General features: G+C 35.1%; 1 protein-coding gene across 4 annotated transcripts in view; it reads right to left on the bottom strand.

Moving 5' to 3' along the window:
- Positions 1-410: 410 nt before the first annotated feature.
- Positions 411-22952, bottom strand: part of LOC128983683 (uncharacterized) — a 114228-nt gene continuing 91686 nt past the window's right edge. For all 4 annotated transcript variants that reach the window (XM_054403082.1, XM_054403085.1, XM_054403083.1 and 1 more), the window contains 3 exons: positions 20056-20171; positions 2212-2364; positions 411-1302 (listed from right to left, as the gene is read on the bottom strand). In XM_054403082.1, the coding sequence (XP_054259057.1) occupies positions 1116-1302; positions 2212-2364; positions 20056-20171 (456 nt within the window). In that variant the 3' untranslated portion in view covers positions 411-1115. The remainder of the gene's footprint in view (positions 1303-2211; positions 2365-20055; positions 20172-22952) is intronic.

Here is a 22952-nt window from a genome sequence, read left to right as displayed (position 1 = left end):
TTTTGACCAAATTTCATCAAAATTGGAGTAGTCATTAGGGCTACTATTTTGATATAGGCCTACAAATGCATTATTAAAAACTATGTACCCTTTTTGAAACTCTTTATTTTTTATTTCTCTTTTGTTTTATGTTGTTTAGTCAAATGACTTTAAAAAGGGTACATAGTTTTTAATAATGCATTTGTAAATCTTTATGTATATTATACATATATAAAAATTTGAATAAATGGTGTTTTTGACCTCTGGGGACATCAAAATGGTCCCAGGCCTAGGTCTTACCGTACCAACTTCTGTAATAGCTACTTCCCTATAGGGAAATTTGCTAAAACCAGTATATGAGTCTTATGAGAATTTAAAATGGGTAGAGGATACATAAAAAAATAAAACAACCAACATAACATTTTGGGGTAATAGAGTTTTAATATTCCAATAGCAACAATTAATAGCTTGTAAAAAATGTTTGATAGAATTGTATTTCTTGAACAAAGTCAATGGACGTATTGCAGTTAGTATGATAAAATGCATACACAGTAATACTGAGTGGAAGGATTTAATAGTTATATTAAAATAAAATACAACTGGTACAATCATGAAGTTGGCACAATGAAACGGTAATACATCACAGTTTCTTGAAATGTTAATCATTGACTGAACATCAACTTGTCTTTTGGTTGGCCTGACATTTTATGCCCAAGTGACATTATTTCTATCCGGCATTATAAGCCTAAGCAGCATTATGTCTCAACTTAAATATATTTAAATTCTTTTTACAATAGTTAATAAATAATTTTTGCTTCACAACTTGACACTGCGATGACTACTTCCTATTTCATAGCAAGAGTCAACTGCTCTTTGTTATGTGTTCTACAGTAGCCTAATATGTATCTGTCTCAATATTCATATCACTTAACCTCTTGCAGCAGTTGAGAAAAATAATGTTCTATAAACACTTGAATTTGGTCTCTTGAAACGGCTTGATTATTTAATTACATATCAACAATCCTTAACCTAAACAAATTGAAAATACTCTATATTCTTTCAGTATAAAATGAACTTGGTAAAAAATGCCATAAACTTGTGCAATGCCTTGGCCAGTGTTACTGTATATTATGTATTCACATAGAGAACAAGTGTGGTCCGATGTCATCCAACGTGTGACTCTTGGGCAGATTGTCCTTGTAGTGAGCTCTCAACATGCGGCTGAGGAGATCAGCATTGCTCTGCTCTAGTGCTTGTGTCTTGCGTCTCAATACTGCCAATTCACGAACCTCCTCTCTTGACTGGACCTCTGTACTCAACAACCTACAAACACCAATCAATTAAAATAAAAACACAAATGACCAGCTCAGTCAAGAGTATTTATTAATATGATACCTGTCCTTAGGCAAATTGGTTTATAAGTAGACTAGACATTCAAGTGGCAAGATCTTAGAATGGATCTTTAGGAAATAAAATGATGGGAGTAACCCAGAATCTTTGAGTGATTAAAGTTAATTTAATATCTCTGAATGTGCCTCTACATATTGTAAATATTACTCATACTTATATTCTCAACTCGTTAAGGTCACACAATGGTCACACTTTGCAATAACAAATTGGATCAGGCACTCCTTCTTAAGCTGAAACTGCCCTTGCCATTCTTGCCAATTTCCTTTGTTAAAGGTCCTATGTCTGATGATTTGATTAGTCCATCAATTACAATATGTTCAATTAACTTTGCGTTTTTGACCTATCACTCATCATCAATATAGTTTTCTATTGAATAAATAGGCCTAGCGATTAAAAATGTGTTTGAATTATACTGCTTTTGATTACTGAATTTGATGAAATAAATTACAGCCTATTTTATAATTGAGTGTTAATTGGAGTAATGTGTAAATGCATATAACCCAAATGCAATGCATATACTATAGAGTTCCACTATTTCAAACTTACTGGGACCAAACCCTGTTCGGATTAGCGGGAATTAAGAATAAGCAGATTTCTGTAATAATTGATCATCGTGATCGCAGAGAGGATTACATATCCTGGAGTCTGGAAGATGTTCACAATTTCACCGTGAGCACAGAAGATGTTCTCGATTTCATATTAGTTTCCAAAATGCAGTTTGGAATAGACAGATTTGTAAATAGCACTATTTTATTTATAAAATCCTCTGCCAAACAATGAAATTATTAAACTTTTCCAAATCATGGCCATGATGTAACAGACCTTGAAGCAATGTTTCTTTTTTCCTCTTGAAGTCGACGATAGTCAGTCTCCACCTGCTTGCGGAACATTTCTTCAGCACGAAGCCTTTGTCTCTGAACACTCAACTGTGCTTGCAGAGTCTGTACCTGGCACTGCCCTGCATCCAACCGACCCCTACAACAGGAACGCTTTCACAGTTTTATTTCAATTTTTTTACAGTGCAATTTTCAATTTTTTTCTTATCTTTTTTTATTGCATTTATTATATTCAGAATTATTAACTACCTAAAACAAGCACAAAGATGGGATTAGAAAAACAACTTTCATCGTTTTAATTTAATACAAGTTCTTATGCAACTTGCTGATGTGTAGAGATTAGAGTGATTTTAACATAGAAAACCCAAATGCAGCATATTATTTAGCAGTATTGAGTATACACATCCTGCTACTTCAACTCATTAGGGAAAAATAAATTAAATTTGTCAAGGTTTTTTATCCCCATAACCAGTAAGGGTTTGCGTAGCTGCAGAAATTTTTTGATTCGATGCAACGATTCGATACAACCAATTTTGGATTAGAAATTAGAATCGATGCATTTCGATTCAAATCAACACAGCATTTTTCAATTTATACTTGTCAATAGAGTGAATTGTCAATGGAGTGAATTGTCAATGGAGTGAATTGTCAATGGAGTGAATTGTCAATGGAGTGAATTGTCAATGGAGTGAATTGTCAATGGAGTGAATTGTCAATGGAGTGAATTGTCAATGGAGTGAATTGTCAATGGAGTGAAATGACATCAATTAAAATTTACCAGATTTGTGTTCAGCATTTTTTTATACTAGGTGAAACCCGTCGAAATCGATGGTTGCTTTAAAGGCTTATGCTAATTCATCTAACTGCGATAAATAGAGTGAAATTATAAAAAAAATTGAGCATCTATATAAATAAAATTACAGTTTTGTCTGTACATTGCTTAGAATCATACAGTTTTTGGTTATTTTTACGTTTCATAGCCTAAGAAAGCCGAAACGAGTTTTATCTTAATTTCTGTCTGTCTGTCTGTTTGTCTGTTTGTCCATTCTGTGGTTCTGTCTGTAACGCCAAAATGCTATTTTATGCGGCCTACTCCTAGAAAACTAGAGTACCGATCAAGGTTCTAATCATTTTTCTGTATTTACTTGAATGGTGACAGTGTCTTTGGCTATAAAAACATGGCCTCGCTTCTTTGAAAGCAAAATAACGAACAATCAAAAACCCAATTTTGTTCGATTTTTGTCAAATTTTATCCCAATGTTTACTATTACTTTTATGAAATAACGATCAGCTGTTTGGATTAGTTCTCACTTCTAGCTGTCACTGATATGTTTACATTAAAAGTTGTTTACAAATACCGCAACCATTTCCGATCAAGTTTTGTTAGCACATTCAAACCAAGTGAGATTTAAAACATTGTGCCTTACTTAACCGGTTTAATTAATCGCAAGTGCAACGATTGTTCTTGAGTTTTGATAACCGGGGAAAATACTGCGAATCAGTGTTGTATTAGTGATGGGAAACTTACATTTTTTAATCATCGTCACTAATAGCTTACAAAAAAGGTTCCCACTCATTCACGGCGCTTCAACGACAGTTGTGTAAAGTGCAAAGACTGCAAAGTAAAAAATCACAACTGCAGTGGGTGATCGTGGATGTTGCTGCGATCTTGGAAGATCTTTCTGATTTTGCTGTGATCGTAACAAGCAGAGGTTTAACTTACAGATGTAGCTAAACTCGCTTTTCCAATGTGTCACTTTGGTTTCTACTTACTTACATTTCGACAACGATATCGGTACTTTTCCTACTTAAGAAGTAAAACTACAAACGTCCAAAACCCCAGATTTATGCGTTTTTTGTCACATTTCCTCAGAATATTTGCTAGATATATGTACCGATTATCGTTTAGAGATTACGTAATCTTTTAAATAAGAAACCTTTGTTTGGATAAAGGTGGTTTCTTCAAACTGTCATTAATATGTTAACAAGCAAATAATGCTATTAATGGGAAATAACTTTGATTTTCGAAAACTAAAAAAAAAAAAACCAAGGGATATTAATAACTTTGGTACTGCACCACATTAAGTGAAAGTTTTTTTTGAGCAAACCATAGTGAGTATTTATTTATTTACCAACGGATTAACATCTATAATACAGTTTGATTAGAAGGACAGTTTGAATTGGTTGTAAGTACTATAGTTCTTTTCTTAAATGAAAACGTTGGTTTTTGGTACTGCTACTTTTCCTTAGACCCGGTGGTAGCATTAAGAATCATTTTTACGTACAAACACATCACTGTTTACAACTATAGTTATCATTAGTGCTGCACCTTATTTCTTATAAAATTTAATTGATGTCTTACTGTATAATTTTTGCATTTTCTGTCTGGACTCCAAAATGTTAGTTTATTCTATGAAAATGATAAAACATTAGTGAACGATTTTTTTTAGCAAACAATCATGAATTTTTAAAGCTTGGCGTTGATAACGTATCAATGTTTTGTGGACTCTGTGTATTTATTTACTTATTTATATATTTGCCAACGGATTTACCCACCGATTTTTACAGTTTGATTAGGCCTAAAGACGATTATCATAAAATTTGACGACACTATCAAAACTTTCAAATAATTATTTTGTTTGTAATTTGCTTTGGTTAAAGCGTAGCAAATCCCCTAATTCAATTTCATATTTGTGTGAGTATGTCTGTTGGTAACGCATTAATGTCCTTATTTCTCAGTGTTTCGTGGAAAAGGCAAGAGCGCCTTTGTTAATGAAAATTTCAACCCGAATAAAGTGAATTAGTAAGTCGGTGGCTCAGTCGGTAGCGTCGCGGTCTTCGGGCCCAAGGCAGCGATGTCGTGGGTTTGGATCCTGGTCACTGCCACTAAAATTTTTCAGTACAGTTCACCTTTGTACTGTACCGCCTTGCTTTGCTGTAAACGTTCCACGCACGGGCGGTTAGTCTATGTGGACGGGCAAATGTAAGGCTAAAAGAGGCCACCAACCTATTTTTCAAAAGTAAAGTAGTAAAGTAAAGTGTGCAGTAGTGAGGTTGAGGTAGTATTATTTTAACTACTTTTAACCAGTGTCAAAAGTAACTTTCAATTACAGGCCTACCTTAGGGCTATGCCTCATAGATCTATAAAGCAATTCCTTTTACAAATGCAAGGTTAAAAGAGGCCGCCAACTTCTTTTTTAAAAGTAAAGTAGTAAAGTAAAGTGTGCAGTAGTGAGATTGAGGTAGTATTTTAACTACTTTTAACCAGTGTCAAAAGTAACTTTCAATTACAGGTCTACCTTAGGGCTATGCCTCATAGATCTATAAAGCAATTCCTTTTATCATTAGATATAAAATATGGACTAAAACGATCGGGTGACATTTAATTGCGAGGCATTCGCTTTGGCTTTGAAACTGTCAGATATTGTATTTGCGAAGGTTTATATGTATTCCTATACAGTAATAGTTTTGCCAGCATATCTGGAAAAATGCACACTAAATATGCAAACCAACTCCTGTTCTGAATATAAGGTTTCTACTTACTACAAGATTCCCGTACGTAGAACGGGCAAACAGCTAGTTATCTAATAAATATCTATTAACACCTTCAGTGCGATGGGTGCCGATCGGCGGCTGAGCGGTGTCCGGGTACACGTGCGGCGGACGCCTATAGGCGCTTTGTGTAGCATCATGTTTGGCGCCAACATATCAGCTGATCGTTCATTTCACGTGTTTTTGCGCTACGGTGTGTTGTTGTTGAAGAGTTAGGTTATGTTTTACTGGTGATCGTTCATAGTTTTGCAATAGTTCGTAATAGTTAAAATTATGGATGAAAATCCAGGACCTTCAAACCGTAAAAAACATGTGACAGTGATTACATCAATGTAGACGATCTTACTGTTAGTGAGATCGACCTATTGTATTACGACTCTGATGAAGATTATGTTTCATCACAGGAGGATGCTTTTGATGATGGTGAAGATTGTGACCAAGTCCCAGAAAGTGATTATGACAGTGATGACAGTCAACAAAACGGTGATATTAGTAGGCCTACAAGTGATTTAGGTGAAATTGACACAGTGTTCAATAACAGTAACAACCCAGTTTCAACTCAAGATCAACTGGACTTTGACCCAGACCCCGTTCAGCCGGAAGACCGTCCAACTCAGGCAGCTACAAGAGGTAGGCCTACAGAAGACGACCCTGTTCTGCCGGAAAACCGACCAACTCAAGCAGCTACAAGAGGTAGGCCTACAGAAGACGACCCTGTTCAGCCGGAAGACCATCCAACTCAGGCAGCTACAAGAGGTAGGCCTACAGAAGACGACCCCGTTCAGCCAGAAGACCATCCAACTCAGGCAGCTGCAAGAGGTAGGGCTAAAAAAACTCAACCTCCTAAGTACAAATGGTCACCTAATTGGGCTAATTGTAACTTAGTTGATGACATTCATTTTACAAAAAAAAAAAAAAATGAGCTTTTAGTCCCATACCTGGCAATAATACTCCAGTTGACTATTTTGAAATGCTAGTGGAAGATTTGTTTTTAGTAAAAAAAATAGTAAAAGAATCTAACAGTTACGCCTTGGAAACATTTTTTGGTAGATCAGATCTGTTGGAGCATTCCCGAATCAATAAGTGGACTGACATTACAGTAAGTGAGCTCAAAATATTTTTGGGTTTAATTATACACTTGGGAACTATCAAAATGCCAAGGCTTTCCGATTACTGGAAAACAGATCCATTGTTTTTGTCAGTGTTTCCCCAATGAGCAGAGATAGATTCTTCCTAATACTGTGCCACCTTCATTTCAACAACAACAATGATGGGAATGACAAGTTGTTCAAAATTCGTCCAGTGATAGACTATCTGAACAACCGAATGTCCGAAATATATTATCCAGTAAGGAATTGAGCTTGGATGAAGCAATGATTCTCTGACGTGGACGTTTACAATTCAGGCAATATATAAAAAATAAACGCCACAAGTACGGCATCAAGATTTACACTCTTTGTGAGCCAAATGGCCTGGTCTTGAACACTATCGTGTATACAGGTCAAAGTGGTGAACTTGGTGGCAAGGGACATACTACCAAAATTGTAAAAGCCCTCATGAAAGGTAGAGAGAACCACGTACATTCATTGTTCATGGATAATTTGTATAACTCCCATGAGCTGTCCAAAGAACTGCTAGAACAGGGTACCCACACAACAGGAACCCTATTGGCCAACAGGCAACACAACCCAAAGGATGTTGTAAATTCCAAACTGGAAAAAGGGGAAACGACTTGCCTGTTCTCTGAAAAACATGTCATGGTAGGGAAATGGCGTGATAAAAGAGCCGTTCTCTACCTCTCTACTGAATTTGACAACACAATGACCCAAGCAACAAATCGGAGAGGTCAAATGTCTATGAAGCCACTTCCAATAGTAAGATACAATGCGTATATGTCTGGAATCGATCGTAAGGATCAGATGATGGCATACTACCCAGCAGAGCGGAAAACCATTCACTGGTATAAGAAGCTGTTCATTCACTATTTTGTAATGATGATGTTGAATTCGTTCTCTTTGTTCAACAAGTACACAACCTCAGGAAAACTGGCACTGTATGACTTCAGGCTTCAAATCATAAGACGCCCTCTTTCAGAAAAACAATTAGTAAGAAGGGAACCCACGCCCAGAAACACGAACCAAATGCTTAGTCGGCGAAAATGGTAGAGTAATGAGGAAAAAGTGCAGAGTTTGCAAAACCGAAGAAAACAAATGGAAAGACACTATCTACCACTGCATCGCCTGTCCTGGAAATCCCGGCTTAAGCTTGGAGCAATGTTTCAAGAAATATCACCAGTAAGAGAGGCCTATCACAAGGATCTACATGTGGGATCAAACGTGCTTTATTATGAATGTTCAAAATAATGTCGCCTCTAAATGCAGCCTACACAAATGTTAATTTGTATGATTATTTTTAAGTAGGTATTATTCAGTCTTACTATTTTCACTTCATGTTTTATAACAAATTTCTCATTTAAAATATAAAAAATAAAAAAATGAAAAAAATATAAATATATTCAAAAGAAAAAGGACTTGTTTTCTCTTTGTAGCAACCGATTTATACAGCAGCATCCAACACCAAAACTCTCAAAATTTCTTGCTGGGGGCCGTGGACCCACATAGGCGTCCATATATAATTTTTATATACAGGGTGTCCCGGAACTCTCTACCAATATTTTAGGGCATTGATCCTGGGTAAGAAACATACCTAAATATCATATTTAAATTGTCCGGAAGTCCTTAGTTACTCACACAGCCGCCATTTTGTTTTTTTCAGTTATTAATTTTTTTCTAAGGAATGGTTAAACATAGAAAATGGAAACTTTGCACAAACATTTATGACAACTAGACAAAGCTACAAAAAAATTATGAAGATTTTTCATATTCATAAAACAAAATGGCGGCAATTTAAAATTTTGTTTCTTAAATAGCTCAAACACCGTTGATTTTATAAAAATTTTAAATGGCCGTCACTCAAAACCAATTTTCACTTGGTCCTAACTTACCTACTGCTTTAGGAACTCGCTTCGGTTTTGTACTTATGGGTACCGCTCCTTGCTCCCTCACAAACCCTGTGATAACCAATAACACACCTGCCACTTCACTCAATGTTTGTTTACTGTCAAAAAGTGACATTGATTTACATGCTTCCTTACAACGCTTTTGGGTGCAAGAAGAACCCCCTACATCACCCAGTCTAACCCAAAAAGAGGCACTGTGTGATCAACACTTCAGAAAAACTGTTACTCGTGATGAAAACGGACGTTACATTGTTCGTTTGCCTTTCAAAGACTCCTCAGATCATTTTCTAGGTGATTCCAAGCCAGCTGCTGAAACACGTTTATATGCTATGGAACGGAAGTTTCGTTCAAATGATCAGTTTTCACAACTCTATCATGACTTTATGAATGAATACCAAACATTAGGTCACATGTCAAAACTAACAGATGACGATCATATTCAATCACAACCCCATTACTATCTTCCACATCATGGTATCTTAAAGGAGAGTAGTAGTACCACCAAACTACGAACAGTTTTTGATGCCAGTTGTAAGTCCAGTTCGGGTTCATCACTCAATGACATTCTTCTGACTGGCCCTAAGCTACAGAACAACATTTGTGACTTACTCATCCAATTTCGACGTCACAATATTGTATTTTGTTGTGACATTCGCCAAATGTACCGCCAGATAACTATTCACCCCGATGATCGAAACTTTCAGTTAATTCTTTGGCGTCAAGATCAACAACACCCAATTGATACTTTCAAATTGAATACCGTTACATATGGCGTGAACAGTTCTCCTTACTTTCTTCCTTAATTTGGACACTTCATCAGCTAGCCATTGATGAAGGACATAAGTATCCTATTGCTGCACAAGCTTTGCAAAATCATGCGTATGTTGACGACATTATCACGGGGGCAGAAACTACAGAAGAAGCGCTCGCTCTTCAATCTCAACTCATTGAACTATTAAAACTCGGATGTTTTGAATTGAGGAAATGGGTTTCAAACTCTCAAGAACTATTGACTTCTATTCCTCAATCACATCATGAAACTCCAAAGTTCCTCCAAAACTCTGATGATCCCCATTTCAACGTGTTAGGATTACAGTGGTCTCCCACTACTGACACATTTTCCTATAAGCATGACATTTCTACATCTGATAAGTTACCAACGAAACGGACAGTTCTGAGCACTATCTCCCAAATATTTGATCCCTGTGGATTTTTAGTTCCATTCATTATGTTAGCAAAATGTTTCATGCAGTTGCTGTGGACTAGAGGTTTAACTTGGGATACACCGCTCCCAACGGAATTTAATTCTCAGTGGAAGTTGTTTTATAATGAAATCCAATTCCTTCATCGAATATCTATACCTCGGTCACTTAATCTTGCTACAAGCTGCAAACTAGAACTACACGGATTTTGCGACGCCTCGGAATTAGGATACGTTGCAGTGGCCCCTCGCAAGAGTAACGAAACTATTCCCCGGCAAGGATGGTATTGTACGAGTTGCAGAAGTAAAAACCGCAACAAGCTGTTATAGAAGGCCTGTAACGAAACTCTGTGTTTTACCCCTGGACTAACTAACTGTTGAAGTGAGGACACTTCAAGGCCGGGAGTATGTTAAGTTCTATCACCTAATAATTTTCTTTAGCCTTTATTTAGAACAGCTGATGTTTAAAAAATGATTCAAACTGTATAAATAAATATCATTGATTTCTGTTCTTCTTGAAAACATGACTTATTTTATTTCTCTCTTAATATTTCATTTTTATTCACAAACACTCCACAGAACCTTTATATATCAAAATCGTATTGGTGGATCTTTTGTGGTAAACACTTTCACGATTTCATCAGTGTTATGCAGATTAAATCTATGCTTTTTTTATATCTGTTTGTTGAGAAGGCACGTTCTTAATACAAACGGAGGCTCACTCTAAAGCTGTGTAAGTTTGATTTTTTCCTTCGTCACGTCGGTCATCAAACCGTACTTCTGTGCAAATGAATAACCCTCTAGCATAACTTCGATAAATTGGTCACTGGGTTACTGTTAAATCTAGAATTGCATGACATGCGGATGTCAGTTGTCTCAGCCTTATCAATTACATACATTTTTCAATATACTTCGGAATGTTTGGTGTAGTGGAATATACTTGTAGTGAACCTGGCTTTTATTCTTGAACTGTTAGGGGCCTCGTTCATATGTTCATGCGGCTTCATTGGCAACAAATAATGCAAATGACAAAGCAATGCTGCATTTCCAAAAAGCAAATACTGTCTGTTATGTGAATAGCGACGTTTACATGCATTTTTGTTAATCAACGAATCTTATAAAGGATGATGAGATCTAGTTAAAAGGAAACATGACCTTCCTGTGACAACAGCTGCTTAAAAGGTAATTACTCTTAGTGCCAATTTTTTTACAGTCGAAGTGCAGTGTTATTTAAAAAAAATCTCACTTAAGAGCAAGTTAAGTGGACCACGGTTTGTTATAGGCCACTGCAAATCATCTGTCAAGATATACAGTAGGTATTTTTTTGGGTAAGGTTTCTGTGTTCGGATATTATTAGACACGATAAGGCCCCTATTAGCCGTGAGCAACATGTGGTGCAGCTAGTGGAGCCACCGGTGGTGACAGCGGTGACCCACAGCGTTTGGAATCTGGACACTAGTCGCGCGACACATTTGTAGCTCGCTCAAACAGCGGAATTCACCACAACACTCTAGTGTCAAACATGACGTTGAGTGACTGCATCCACAATTTGCACGTCACTATTAGCACTAGACATTGTTTATCTAAACTATAGACAACTAAAAACGCTAATGACACAAAAAGGAAAGAATATACTGTTAAAAATGTCACTGGTAAATAGGGATGGTCAAGTCTCGAAATTTCGGGAAATTTTCGGGAAATTTTAAATCTCGTTACACGAGACGAGATTTCTTTTTGGCCGAGATTTTTATCGAGACAAGAATTTAAAAAAAATAAATTAAAAACGCCTGCAGATAGTCAATGCAATACCCGCAATACAGGAGCGTGTTGTAGTTGCGTTTCCTTTGCGAAGGCGTTCTCATTTAATTAATTCTTTAAATGTAAATATTACTTTAATTATTTTAATAATATTACTTTAATAACATTTGAGAAGTTTTGTTAAGTGTAAGCAGTGTGAGGAATGTTTTATTACTATAAAAAGTTAAAACAAGTAACTATTTTATAAAAACTAATATTGCTTTTATTTTATGATTTATTTTATTTTAGGATAAGTTTAACTCTATCCTAACTGATATCACTATGTTTCCTAATCGTAGGCATTTTTAATAAGTTAAGCGTGATTAGTAAAAAAAATGTTATGCTGATGTTTGTTAATAAAAGATTGTAAATATTCTTGCCTATTATCATTATCAGGGCGTCCACAGAAAATTTGTAATTGATTTCCATGACTATCTATGACCATTACCATTGATTTCCATGACTCACAAACTTTACTCGAAAATTATAATGTAACATACACACACAAAATACTGCCTAGACAAGTTATTTCAGAGAAAATACTGAAATATGTATTAACAGATAACAATGGAGTAATACATTTTGTAAAAATATTGTATTCAAAATACAGAAGGAAAAAAGAAAACCCAGTCTACTCCGTACCCATAGCTGGCCAAGTTCACTCTCCACTTTCTTTTTTCCTTACTGTATACTTTTTATTATTAATTTTTTATTGAGTTTACAGTGTTTCCAAAAATTAGCTTAACAAAAAATACATAACTTAAGACAAATAAAAACATTATAACAATATTTGTATTGCAATTTGAGTTGTAATATTGAAGTTGTAACATTTTAATATACTGTACCTACCCTACTGTTGGAACAATATCCTACAAATATTAAATTAAATTATAAGATAAAGTAGGTACACTGATTGTATTGAACTATTACAAACTCGAAACTCTCATCAACTAATACAAACACTTAAATAAATTGAAGTGTTGTGAATTTATGAAAAACACTGAAAAAAGCTACAATAGTGGGCGTTGCAGCTGTATTAAGTCTTATTAAGTATTAAGTCTTGTCAAACCCATCCATCATTAGGAATTTCCATGACTTTTGCCTATTTCCATGACTTTCAATGACCAGAATATTTTTCCATGACTTTCCCTGACTATCCCTGACTTTCCAGAATGTGGACACCCTGATTATTTTTGTATTTAAACAGTCATCTAACAATGTTACAAAATCAGGTAAAAATTTTGAACGTGCATTTCCCGTTGTGTATGAGAAGGGAAATCCCGTCTCGAAATTTTATGAGAAATAAAAAATCTCGTCTTGTCTCGTCTCGAACTAAAAATCCAATCTCGTCCATCCCTACTGTTAAACAAAGTGAACCGAAGTCACTAATGAATATAACAGCAAATATGGTGAGGCATGTCTCAATCGACTCAAACCACGATGTAGACTGTGTGACAGGCTTCGTTTTCACGTTAATAACGCATGCGAGCGCAGTCAGTGGCGTCGCATGTTGCCCACGGCTAATAGGCTCCATATACTGCAATGCCCCCCGACTGCCTGGACACTAAAACGGTCGCGTCACATGTTGCCGGGCAAAATCACTCCCGGCAACACCTCGGGCAGCTTTTTTGGCGGCGCCACCGGTCTCTCCACGGCTAATAGGCACCATTTGACTCCATGCCCCTCTACACGTCCGACACCGGCGGCTCCACTAGCTGCGCCACATGTTGCTCACGGCGAATAGGGGCCTAAGAGCACAATGAACTTCTTTTGCAGGTTGAATAATCCGTTGGTTAAGAGAAATATAAGCCGACATAATAAATGTCACAATCCAAGCACATTAAAATGGCTCTGATCTGAGCTTTTTTGTAGTACCGAGTGTACAGGTTGAATAATCCGTTGGTTAAGAGAAATATAAGCCGACATAATAAATGTCACAATCCAAGCACATTAAAATGGCTCTGATCTGTGCTTTTTTGTAGTAGTGAGAAATTTTATGTTATTATCTGGGTAAGTTACATAGTATTTTTTAGGTTGCTGCTCAGTGCACTTTGATACATTTTTTTAAAGATAAATTAAACGGTTTTTGTTGCTGAGTAAACATGCACAACCCTTTTGTTAGTTAGTTTAATAACATTCAAGGCTCTATATTATGTTTTCACTAAGCTCAATGAATACATCAAAGTAACCTCTCTGAAAAGTTTGCAGTACATTGCAATTTTCCAGGTTTATGACTTTACATAAAATTATTACAAATTTAATCCAGTTGCTGTAAACCACTATTAATTCAACAAAATATGAACACGGCTCATATTATGGGCAATGTTCTTTTTTGCACTTGTATTATTTTGTATTGAATAATTGAAAACATGTGTGAAAATAATCTCATGAACCTATGATGATCTGTCTTGAATAATACGACAAAATATAGGCAAAAGTGGTCAAAAAGGCAGAAACCAACCCGTACAATAGATATATGTTAACTCGATAAGAAATAGTTTTAAGTGTTACTGTGATATTACGATTTTCCACTGATTTCGTAATAGAACATTATATTACACACAACATTACGACGTTATATTACGTTACAAAACATGACATGATGCAGAAGAAAATCAATGTTAAAATCATAAAAAAAACATTGCTAATACATCATTTTGACAAATTCAGTAACTCCCTATAATATGTGTTGTTTAAAATACAATTTTAATATCAACAGCTGTTTCATTAAAAAGTAGTGACAAATTATCCATATGACCGTAATGTAAACAAATCTGGGAAGGGAACTTTAAAGGCCTGTGGGGCTGAGTCCCAAGGGAATTTACTTCCATTTTCTTGTGATGGCTCATCGACAGACCGAGACCTTTCTTTGGACAGCTCTATCCAAGTTTCTATGCCCAGCCGTTCTCTCAAGATGGTATTTGTCCTTTATGTGTACACATACATAGCCATTTTATGATATACTAGCAGAGTACCCGTCCTTCGTACGGGGTTGGAATATAAGTATAAAATGCTTATTGCAGTTATACTCAAGCTTTGCGATTGCAATGGGTGGAGGACACAGTTTGATAAAATTTGCTTTTTTAAATTTACAGTATTCTATAGTATTACACATCTACCATAGCCATAATGTTCTACCATTTTACCTAAACAATAGAGAAAATAAATTATCAATTCGCAAAATATCACAAATTATTCATGAAATGAAAAACATATACATAACTGTAAACAATCCTACTTTGACAGTTCTCATTGCGAATCACAGTTTTTTGTTGCTGCTTAGTTCAAATTAGCTGTTTTCATAAATGCAAAAAAAATATAGTGCTGCACCCTGTTGGTAAATCTTATAACTTTGTAATGCTTTTCCATATCATAGAACCAACTTTTTTAGTTGAAACAGCTGACTAAATTCTTTAATTCCCTTTAAATATGAATACTCATAAGGTTAACATGGGGAATTACAGAGCCACTGGGGCGGAGCCCGAAAGGATTTTTGAGATGAGAATATGCCTATATGTTAATCGGGAATGTAAGCTATCATCATGCCAAATTTCAGCCCAATCCGTCCAGTGGTTTATGCGTGATTGAACTTCAAACAAACAAACAAACAAACAAACAAACAAACAAACACACAAACTTTCACATTTATAATATTAGTAAGATAAGATGAGTTTTAGGTAAAAAAATATTTATTTTCTATTTCAATCATACCTATATTAGAAGAGCCTGTATTGCTGGAAATGTCCGTGAATTGCTTGTCTATTTCATGATTTTATGTGCAGTATCATATTGTTAAGCATGATGCCTATTTTATATTATTGATTTTACAACTAAAAATAATATTTTGGTGTGATCAAATAAAAAGCTTTATAAGATTTATACTGAAACTTTTAATTGGTTCAGACTGATAAAATAGGAGGATATATTTAGACCTACAAATAGGCCTAGTCTAGGCATATTAGGAAAGTTAGCGGAAAGTTTAGGTACAGTCCTAGTAATCACGTTTCTTTAGGTTTTTTGGGTCGCTGAACACGAATATGAGGTTTGCTGACAGATATTATGCCCGGAACATTGTTTATTTTGTGAAAAACCTTAAAATTTAGGCACTTTTTTAGGTTTTTGGGCTAAATCTTGGTAATTATGGGGTTTTTATAAAGACACTGCTTTGTAAAATTAAAGAAGACAAAATTTACTACAAGTTTCATGCATAATATTTGTTTCTACGGCAAACCGTTACGCCACTAGTTCACGCTAAAAATGGCCAGAAGTATCAAAAAAATGAAATAAACTCTAACTGTTTTACATTAGGTTTCCATGGAAACAACCCATGTTACGATAATTTTAACTATTTATTCATGATGATGAACTGAAACACACTTGATAAATCTGCGTCAAGATTTATGACTGACTGACAGGAACATTTCCCGTTCCAACGTAAACCCCATTTATTTTCCCTCAGCACAGGGATGTTGCTGACCACAAGGTTGACTGCTTTAGTGCTTGAGAAAAAAGGATGAAATACATTGAAAGAGTTGTAGATAACCTTCACTTTGGTAACGTCAAATTCAGACAAGCAGACTGAGTCCAGCTACTTGTCATAATGAACAACGCGATGAAAGTAGAGAATTCTTACCCATAAACCCCACCACATTGTTTCAACGTATCAGCGTCGATAATACGTATAAGAATTACGTATCAGAATTCTGATAAAGAAGGAAAGAACTAGAACACTTATTGTCATACAACCTGGGTTGTTTGATAATAACGGTTTGCGCAAAGGAACCAAATCAAATCTTTATAGGCAACCCTAAAGCACTTGTCTCCATTGAAAACAAACACTTCCATGGTCATGCACAGTAGGCTACCTTATTGATGGTGGGTTCCTACAACACAAAAGTGTATGGCCAGAACATCAACCTTTCTCTAAAATATGTAACAGATACATTGACAACATTATAACCAAATATAGGGCTCAGACAAGTTGTTTTTGGCGGCTACCCTGAACACCCGCAAGGTGGAACAAAAAGTTCCAAACGATTAAAAGAGCAATAAAAACTACTTCTGCAGACATTCTCTTTGATGCAACTATGACCCCAACCACAACGAAAGAAAAAATCTCCTAGCCAACCCTAATAACAAGGAAAGACTAATTCCATGATAACAAGTAAGATGACCTCTTGCATCTTGGAACAACATCTGAAGATGAGGACACATTGATAGTGACAGAAGCGCTGTCATTGCCTAGCACTAATGAGAACGTTGTCGTTGTTTGAGAGGATGTTGACTTATTGATTATTTTAATCAGTTTGTGAAAGGAAAAAAGTTTTCTTCTTGAAGCCAGGAAAGTGAAAAATTTAATCGATAACATACTCTCCACTCCTTGCTGTAAAGAACAAAACTGTAGCCGAGAATATTCAAAGATAAACTTGGTCCTGAGTCTCTTACCCTTGAGGAAGCCTTAGAAGCAAATGAAGATGCTTTTTGTTTCCTCTTGGGCCCACAAAAAAGGATGGATGGAATGCCAACCTTCAACCCGAAGAGAGTGAATTACTTGATCCTCAAACCAACCTATTGCTATTCATGAGGTTATTACCACTATTAAAAAACTGTTTGTCACCATTTTCCCAAATTTAATCTTAAAAGACGGATATTTCTTTCAGGTGGAGGCTTGTGGTCAGTGGACAAACTATTTTCTTTAGTTTTAAGTGTGTTTCAGTTTATTATGATGAATAAATAGTTTAAATTAACGTAACAACAACCTAATGTAAAACGGCAGCATTGACACATTTGTTTTAAGTTTTGGTATATCTGGCCTTTTTTAGTGTGCTCTAGTGGCGTAACGGTTCGTCATAGAAACAAATATTATAAAGGAAACTTGTAGTAAATTTTGCCTTCTTTAATTTTCCTAAGCAGGGTCTTCTCAAAAACCCATAATTACCGAGATTTAGCCCAAAAACCTAAAAATGTGCCCAAATTTTAAGGTTTTTCACAAAATAAACAACGTTTCGGGCATAATATCTGTCAGCAAACCTCATATTCGTGTTCAGCGACCCAAAAAACATAAAGAAAAGGTCTGATTAGGACTGTACCTAAACTTTCCGCTAACTGCCCCTAATATACCTAATATGCCTAGCCTAAGACTATAAGACCTACTATTTATTAACAATTTTCATAAAAGACTGGTTACAGAGAGTGTACATAATAAGTAACATTAAATTACAGCTTATGGGAATCTAAGATATATTAAGATATATTATTAGCATGTTTCTTTAAAAAACCTTTTTCTCAGCTTGTGTGCATCGCAGGGAAAATCTACGCATACTGTTAGAAATATATTTTCCTGTAGATGTGCAGAACCCCTTTATAAATTAAAATAGGCTAAAAAATAAGCACAACAAATTAATTTAAAATTAATAAACAATAACATGGGCCTAATGGGTTGCCATGCTGGTTATGAAATAACAACGTAATAAACAGAAAATCAAATCTGGAAGAAATTCCATTCCATTACTTCCAATCATGTTTTATTTACAGTGTGGGGTGAAAATAGAGAAGTCTGTACATCACATATTTTAAGTAAAGTTTTCGACCACTGGACGTCCTCTAGTATTGTATGATAACTACAATACAAAGTGTGAGGGTGTAACTTCACACTTGCAATTTTTGATCAATTAAATTTAATAAATAATATTGCGTCTATAGCTATTCCATTTCCATTCATATTAATGGATTCTGTATAAACAAATTGGAAAGAACTTTATTGTTAGGCAAGCCAAAGATGGTTACAAATTAATTAATTGAGAGTTTCCTGTTATTAATTAAACAGAAGTGTGTTATGCCAATTTTGGACCTATACTAAGCTAGGCGACTACTAGGAGTTACTGTACGCGAGAGTAAAGAAGTCACTTGAGCCAGAGCGATACGCAGCTATGTTTGGAGGGTATCGCACACTATTTGCAGGCGCTAAGCATCTGAGTGCCTCGCCTCGATGTCTGTCTGTAAACAACTGTTGTAAACATAATTACTCATATCTTTGTTTTGGTAAGTGGATTATCATCATGTGGTCACGTCATTTGATTCAGTGCAGTCTCGTATGATTGCGTATTGGAGTTCTGTTTTGTTTTGGACAGTCCTTGCAGCTATGGATTTATCAAAATGTGGTGCTACTATATATATAGTGGAGAGAGGGATTTAATTAGACGGGTGATCGAGTGTTGTGACAATGAATGTAAAGACAAAAAGTGATCAGTGCCGATAGAAAAGGCAACAGAACGTGCCTCAAACTAGTGTAAAATGTCATAAAAAACTATTAAACAAATTAGAAAAACCTGCAAACAAACTCCGTATGTAGAACTCTGTACACTCAGGGATAAACGCAAGAAGGCTGATAATTATTTATAGACCCACTTTCACTCGTGTTTTGAACGTTACTTTTCAGAAAATTTAAACAGTTGATAAAGCAATACCAAATATTTGTTTGTTTACGTCAGCAAAATCTAAAAAAGATAGTTAACATTCTTTTGCCGTAGTAAATAAAGTAACGATGGATTTTCGCAGGTGATAAACATGGAACGAAAACATGTTATTTCACAGTAGTGTAGCGAAAAAAAACTATTATCTGTTTTGAGAGAAAGGATTAATTTTAAATGGATCAAATGGGCACTTCGGCGTCTTTTCAAAGATATGGGGTTAAAGTGGAAGAAATGCGATTCCAAAAGAAAATGTTTGATTGAAAGGCCTTATTATTAATTGGAGGGTTAAGTATTTGCGAGAGATGAGGAAGCTAAGGGAACAAAATAAGAAAATTTTCTATCTGGACGAAACTTGGATGGACAATAATTTAACGTTCCAGAAATGTTGGCAAAGTGTAGACATCGATGGTGTGTTACCTGATATGAATGCGTCATACTGCGTGAAGAGTGAAGACGGCTCTAATTGTCCCGCGAAACGTTCAAGCGTAACGCCTTCAAACTACGAATAGGCCGGAGCTCAGGGGACTTCTTTACTCTCGCGGACAATACTTCTCTTGACCACAAACTATACCAGAAAATAAATTTTACCGGTTATTGAAATATTGTTGTTTGAAGAACAACTATTTAAACAATAATAGTTAGGTTTATATGTTTTATCAAAAATCTTTTTAACCATGGTATGGTTTCTAACTATGGGTTGCTCTTTTTTAGATCCGGCAAACATATAATAACTGAATATCTAAAAGAAGCATTATAATTTGAAATGCATACATGTATGAATGAACTCACCTAAGCTCCTCAACAGTGAACTTATGTTTGGACTTGTATTGAATATGCCGTAAAACAAGTGCATTATACTTTTCTCCAAGAAGCATGAGCTGAGAACGAATGCTGTCGTTTTCAGACTGGAAAAATGTAACAAATAATTAATTAATAAAACTATTGACAGGAAAACTTTTAGTAAAAAATAAATGGCTATTATGTTGGAAATAACAAAGTCTTTAGAGATGGAAAAGCAATAAAGGCTTTTGAACCCAAATTTCAATACAAGATAATGTGGGTTTGGTGGTTTTTCTTATATAGAGGGTCAGGGTTATAAGTAGACTATGGGATTGCAACACAGCTGTAACACAGCTTATTGTGCACCCTCATTCACAGGTTCTCATTTTCCGTCAAATCCCAGGTCCTTAGTGAACCATGAGATCCAGGGATTTGGTATGATATCTCGCAACTTTGCTACCGATAAACATCAAATTTTGTTAAAGCCAAAATTATTTATTTAGAGGCCTCCTCTAAAAATGTGGACTATTTCTCCTTAGAGACACCTCTTAGTGTTTTGGAATCGTACAGATTGACTTTTTTTCGCTTCAAGATGGCTGAACACAAACTTGTCACATGATTGTTGCCCTAGTTAATATGCATATTTAGTTATTCATATCTATCAAATCTTACCAAATCGCTGTCCTCTATCTGCCTAGTTGAACTGTGAGTCTAAATGTGTCTGGTGTTGCCCTTTTATTGTGGATAAAAAATTGCCTAGAAATATTTCTCGACTAACCTAAAAGACTAATAAACCTGTAAATCTTCTTGTCTGCCAATAGAAAAGTGTCTCTCAATTCCACAGTTCCCCTGTCACAGTCTTCGCTATTCCGCCTGTCCCTGGTCTCATCTTGTCAAAAACAATTAACCACAACCTACAACAGCCAGGCTACGGGGAAAAACTCTGTCGCAAATCTACAGCCTTTATGATATCTTCATACTACAATCCACAACAGCACTATATTAGAATAAACCCCTGATGGTGAATCGAGTAGCCATCAACAACTGAATTGATTATTGATTGTCCCCCGAATCGTCATATATAATCTTCGTCTAGAGCAAACAATCTACAAACGACAGCAGCTACCTCTGGCGACGACTGATGGTATTGAGACCATTAAAAATTAATTAAAAAATGTGTCCGCCAAAATTAACGAACATGACAGTCTTACCATCGTTGAGGCTGAGCTGGCAAATCTTAAAGATACACACTCTGCAACTGAGTCACACTATTGAAGAAACTTTGTCCGAGCTCAAGGATCGTCAAAGACGCAGCAAGAACGTCATCGTCCTCAAACTCAAAGAGGCTACAAAAGATGCAAATGGTAATATAGCAAAATCCCACAACGCAAATCTAATTCAGAGTCTTTTGCTAAGCACTAAATACGATACTCCTCTATCCAAGATTCATCACACCAGGTTAGGCAAAAGGGCGAATGTTAAACCCCGCCCTCTTTTGATTTCTATGCCATCAGAACATGAAGCCATTCACATTTTTAAGAACTTACAAATCGATACCCTCCCTGAAGATTTTTGAGGAATTAATGTCTCTCATGACCGCACTATACGTGAAAGGAAGTACTTAGAATATCTTCGCTCCTCATTAAAAGCACGGCAAGAAGCTGGAGAAGCTAATCTGACAATAAGATTTGTAAATGGCTCATCATGCATTGTTCAAAAAAACTAAGTTCGGGTGAGGTTCATTTGTCCAAGTTTTCAACTGTCCGAGTTTGTTAAAAATTACAAAATATTAGAAAAATCAGCTATCCGAGTTTTCAACTGTCCGAGTATGGTTTAAATAATAATAATATTTGGTTAAATCATCTATCCGATCTTTCATTTGTCCGAGTTTTTAAATTATTAAAAAAAATATTGAAATATCAAGTGTCCAAGTTTTCAACTGTCCGAGTAGCGTCAACATCAAAAGTGACACCGCGCGCAGTGACTTGCATGTCTCAGAAGCCGATGTAAACCTCTTCTGCCAAGAAGTTGGGCAAACGTCAACTTAAGAAACGTTATAAAATTAACTTTATAATTTTTTTAATTATAAAATTATTTTTCATCATAATACTAATTTTTACAATTATTTATTATAAAATTTAACTGTTATCACCTAACCAAACTTGCTGATAATATAAATATTTTGCTTAGAATTAGATTACTTCTTAACCCATTTGCATTGGATGACGTACTAGTACATCAAGTCGGTGATGTACGGTATCACGGCTGACGTACTGGTACGTCAGCCATGAAAATTGAAAATTAGATTTTTTGTAAAATGAACCATTTATACTTACATACATATAATATTTAAATTTGTTCATCAAAATATTATGTTCCTTGAATGATTTCATATTTACGTAATACAGGCAGCTATTTAACTATTTTTATGAAAAGTATGAAAAATAGAGTAAACGTGTCCTAAATACTTATACAAATACATATAAAATACATAATTTTGTATACATTATATGTTTTATATTATTTTCAGCTATAAAATACTATTAAACAATATAAAAAATAGTCTAATATTTTTTTTAAGTAGGTATATGCACCTATTTTTTTTAGAAATATATAAAATAGTGTAAACACATCCTAATCCTAAATGCATATGAATATACATACAAAATTCAAAATAATATAAAAATTTAAATTTTATTATTATTTTCAGCTATAAAATACTTTAAATCCTAAAAAAAAAATAGTCAAATATACATTTTTTATTTTTAATGTTTCAGTGATACTGGGATTTTTAGTAAATAAATAAGACGGTACAAATGTATAATAATAAGAGGCGTTTATAATTTGTATAATTTCTATTTTTAATTTATTGGTAAACTTTCATTAGATTTTTATTAGCGAATTTC

This window comes from Macrosteles quadrilineatus, unplaced genomic scaffold (assembly GCF_028750875.1).
Source record: "Macrosteles quadrilineatus isolate MER2022 unplaced genomic scaffold, UCM_ALF_1.0 Scaffold_1__1_contigs__length_201487025, whole genome shotgun sequence".
NCBI lineage: Eukaryota > Metazoa > Arthropoda > Insecta > Hemiptera > Cicadellidae > Macrosteles > Macrosteles quadrilineatus.
This window is presented reverse-complemented; position numbering and strand designations above follow the sequence as displayed.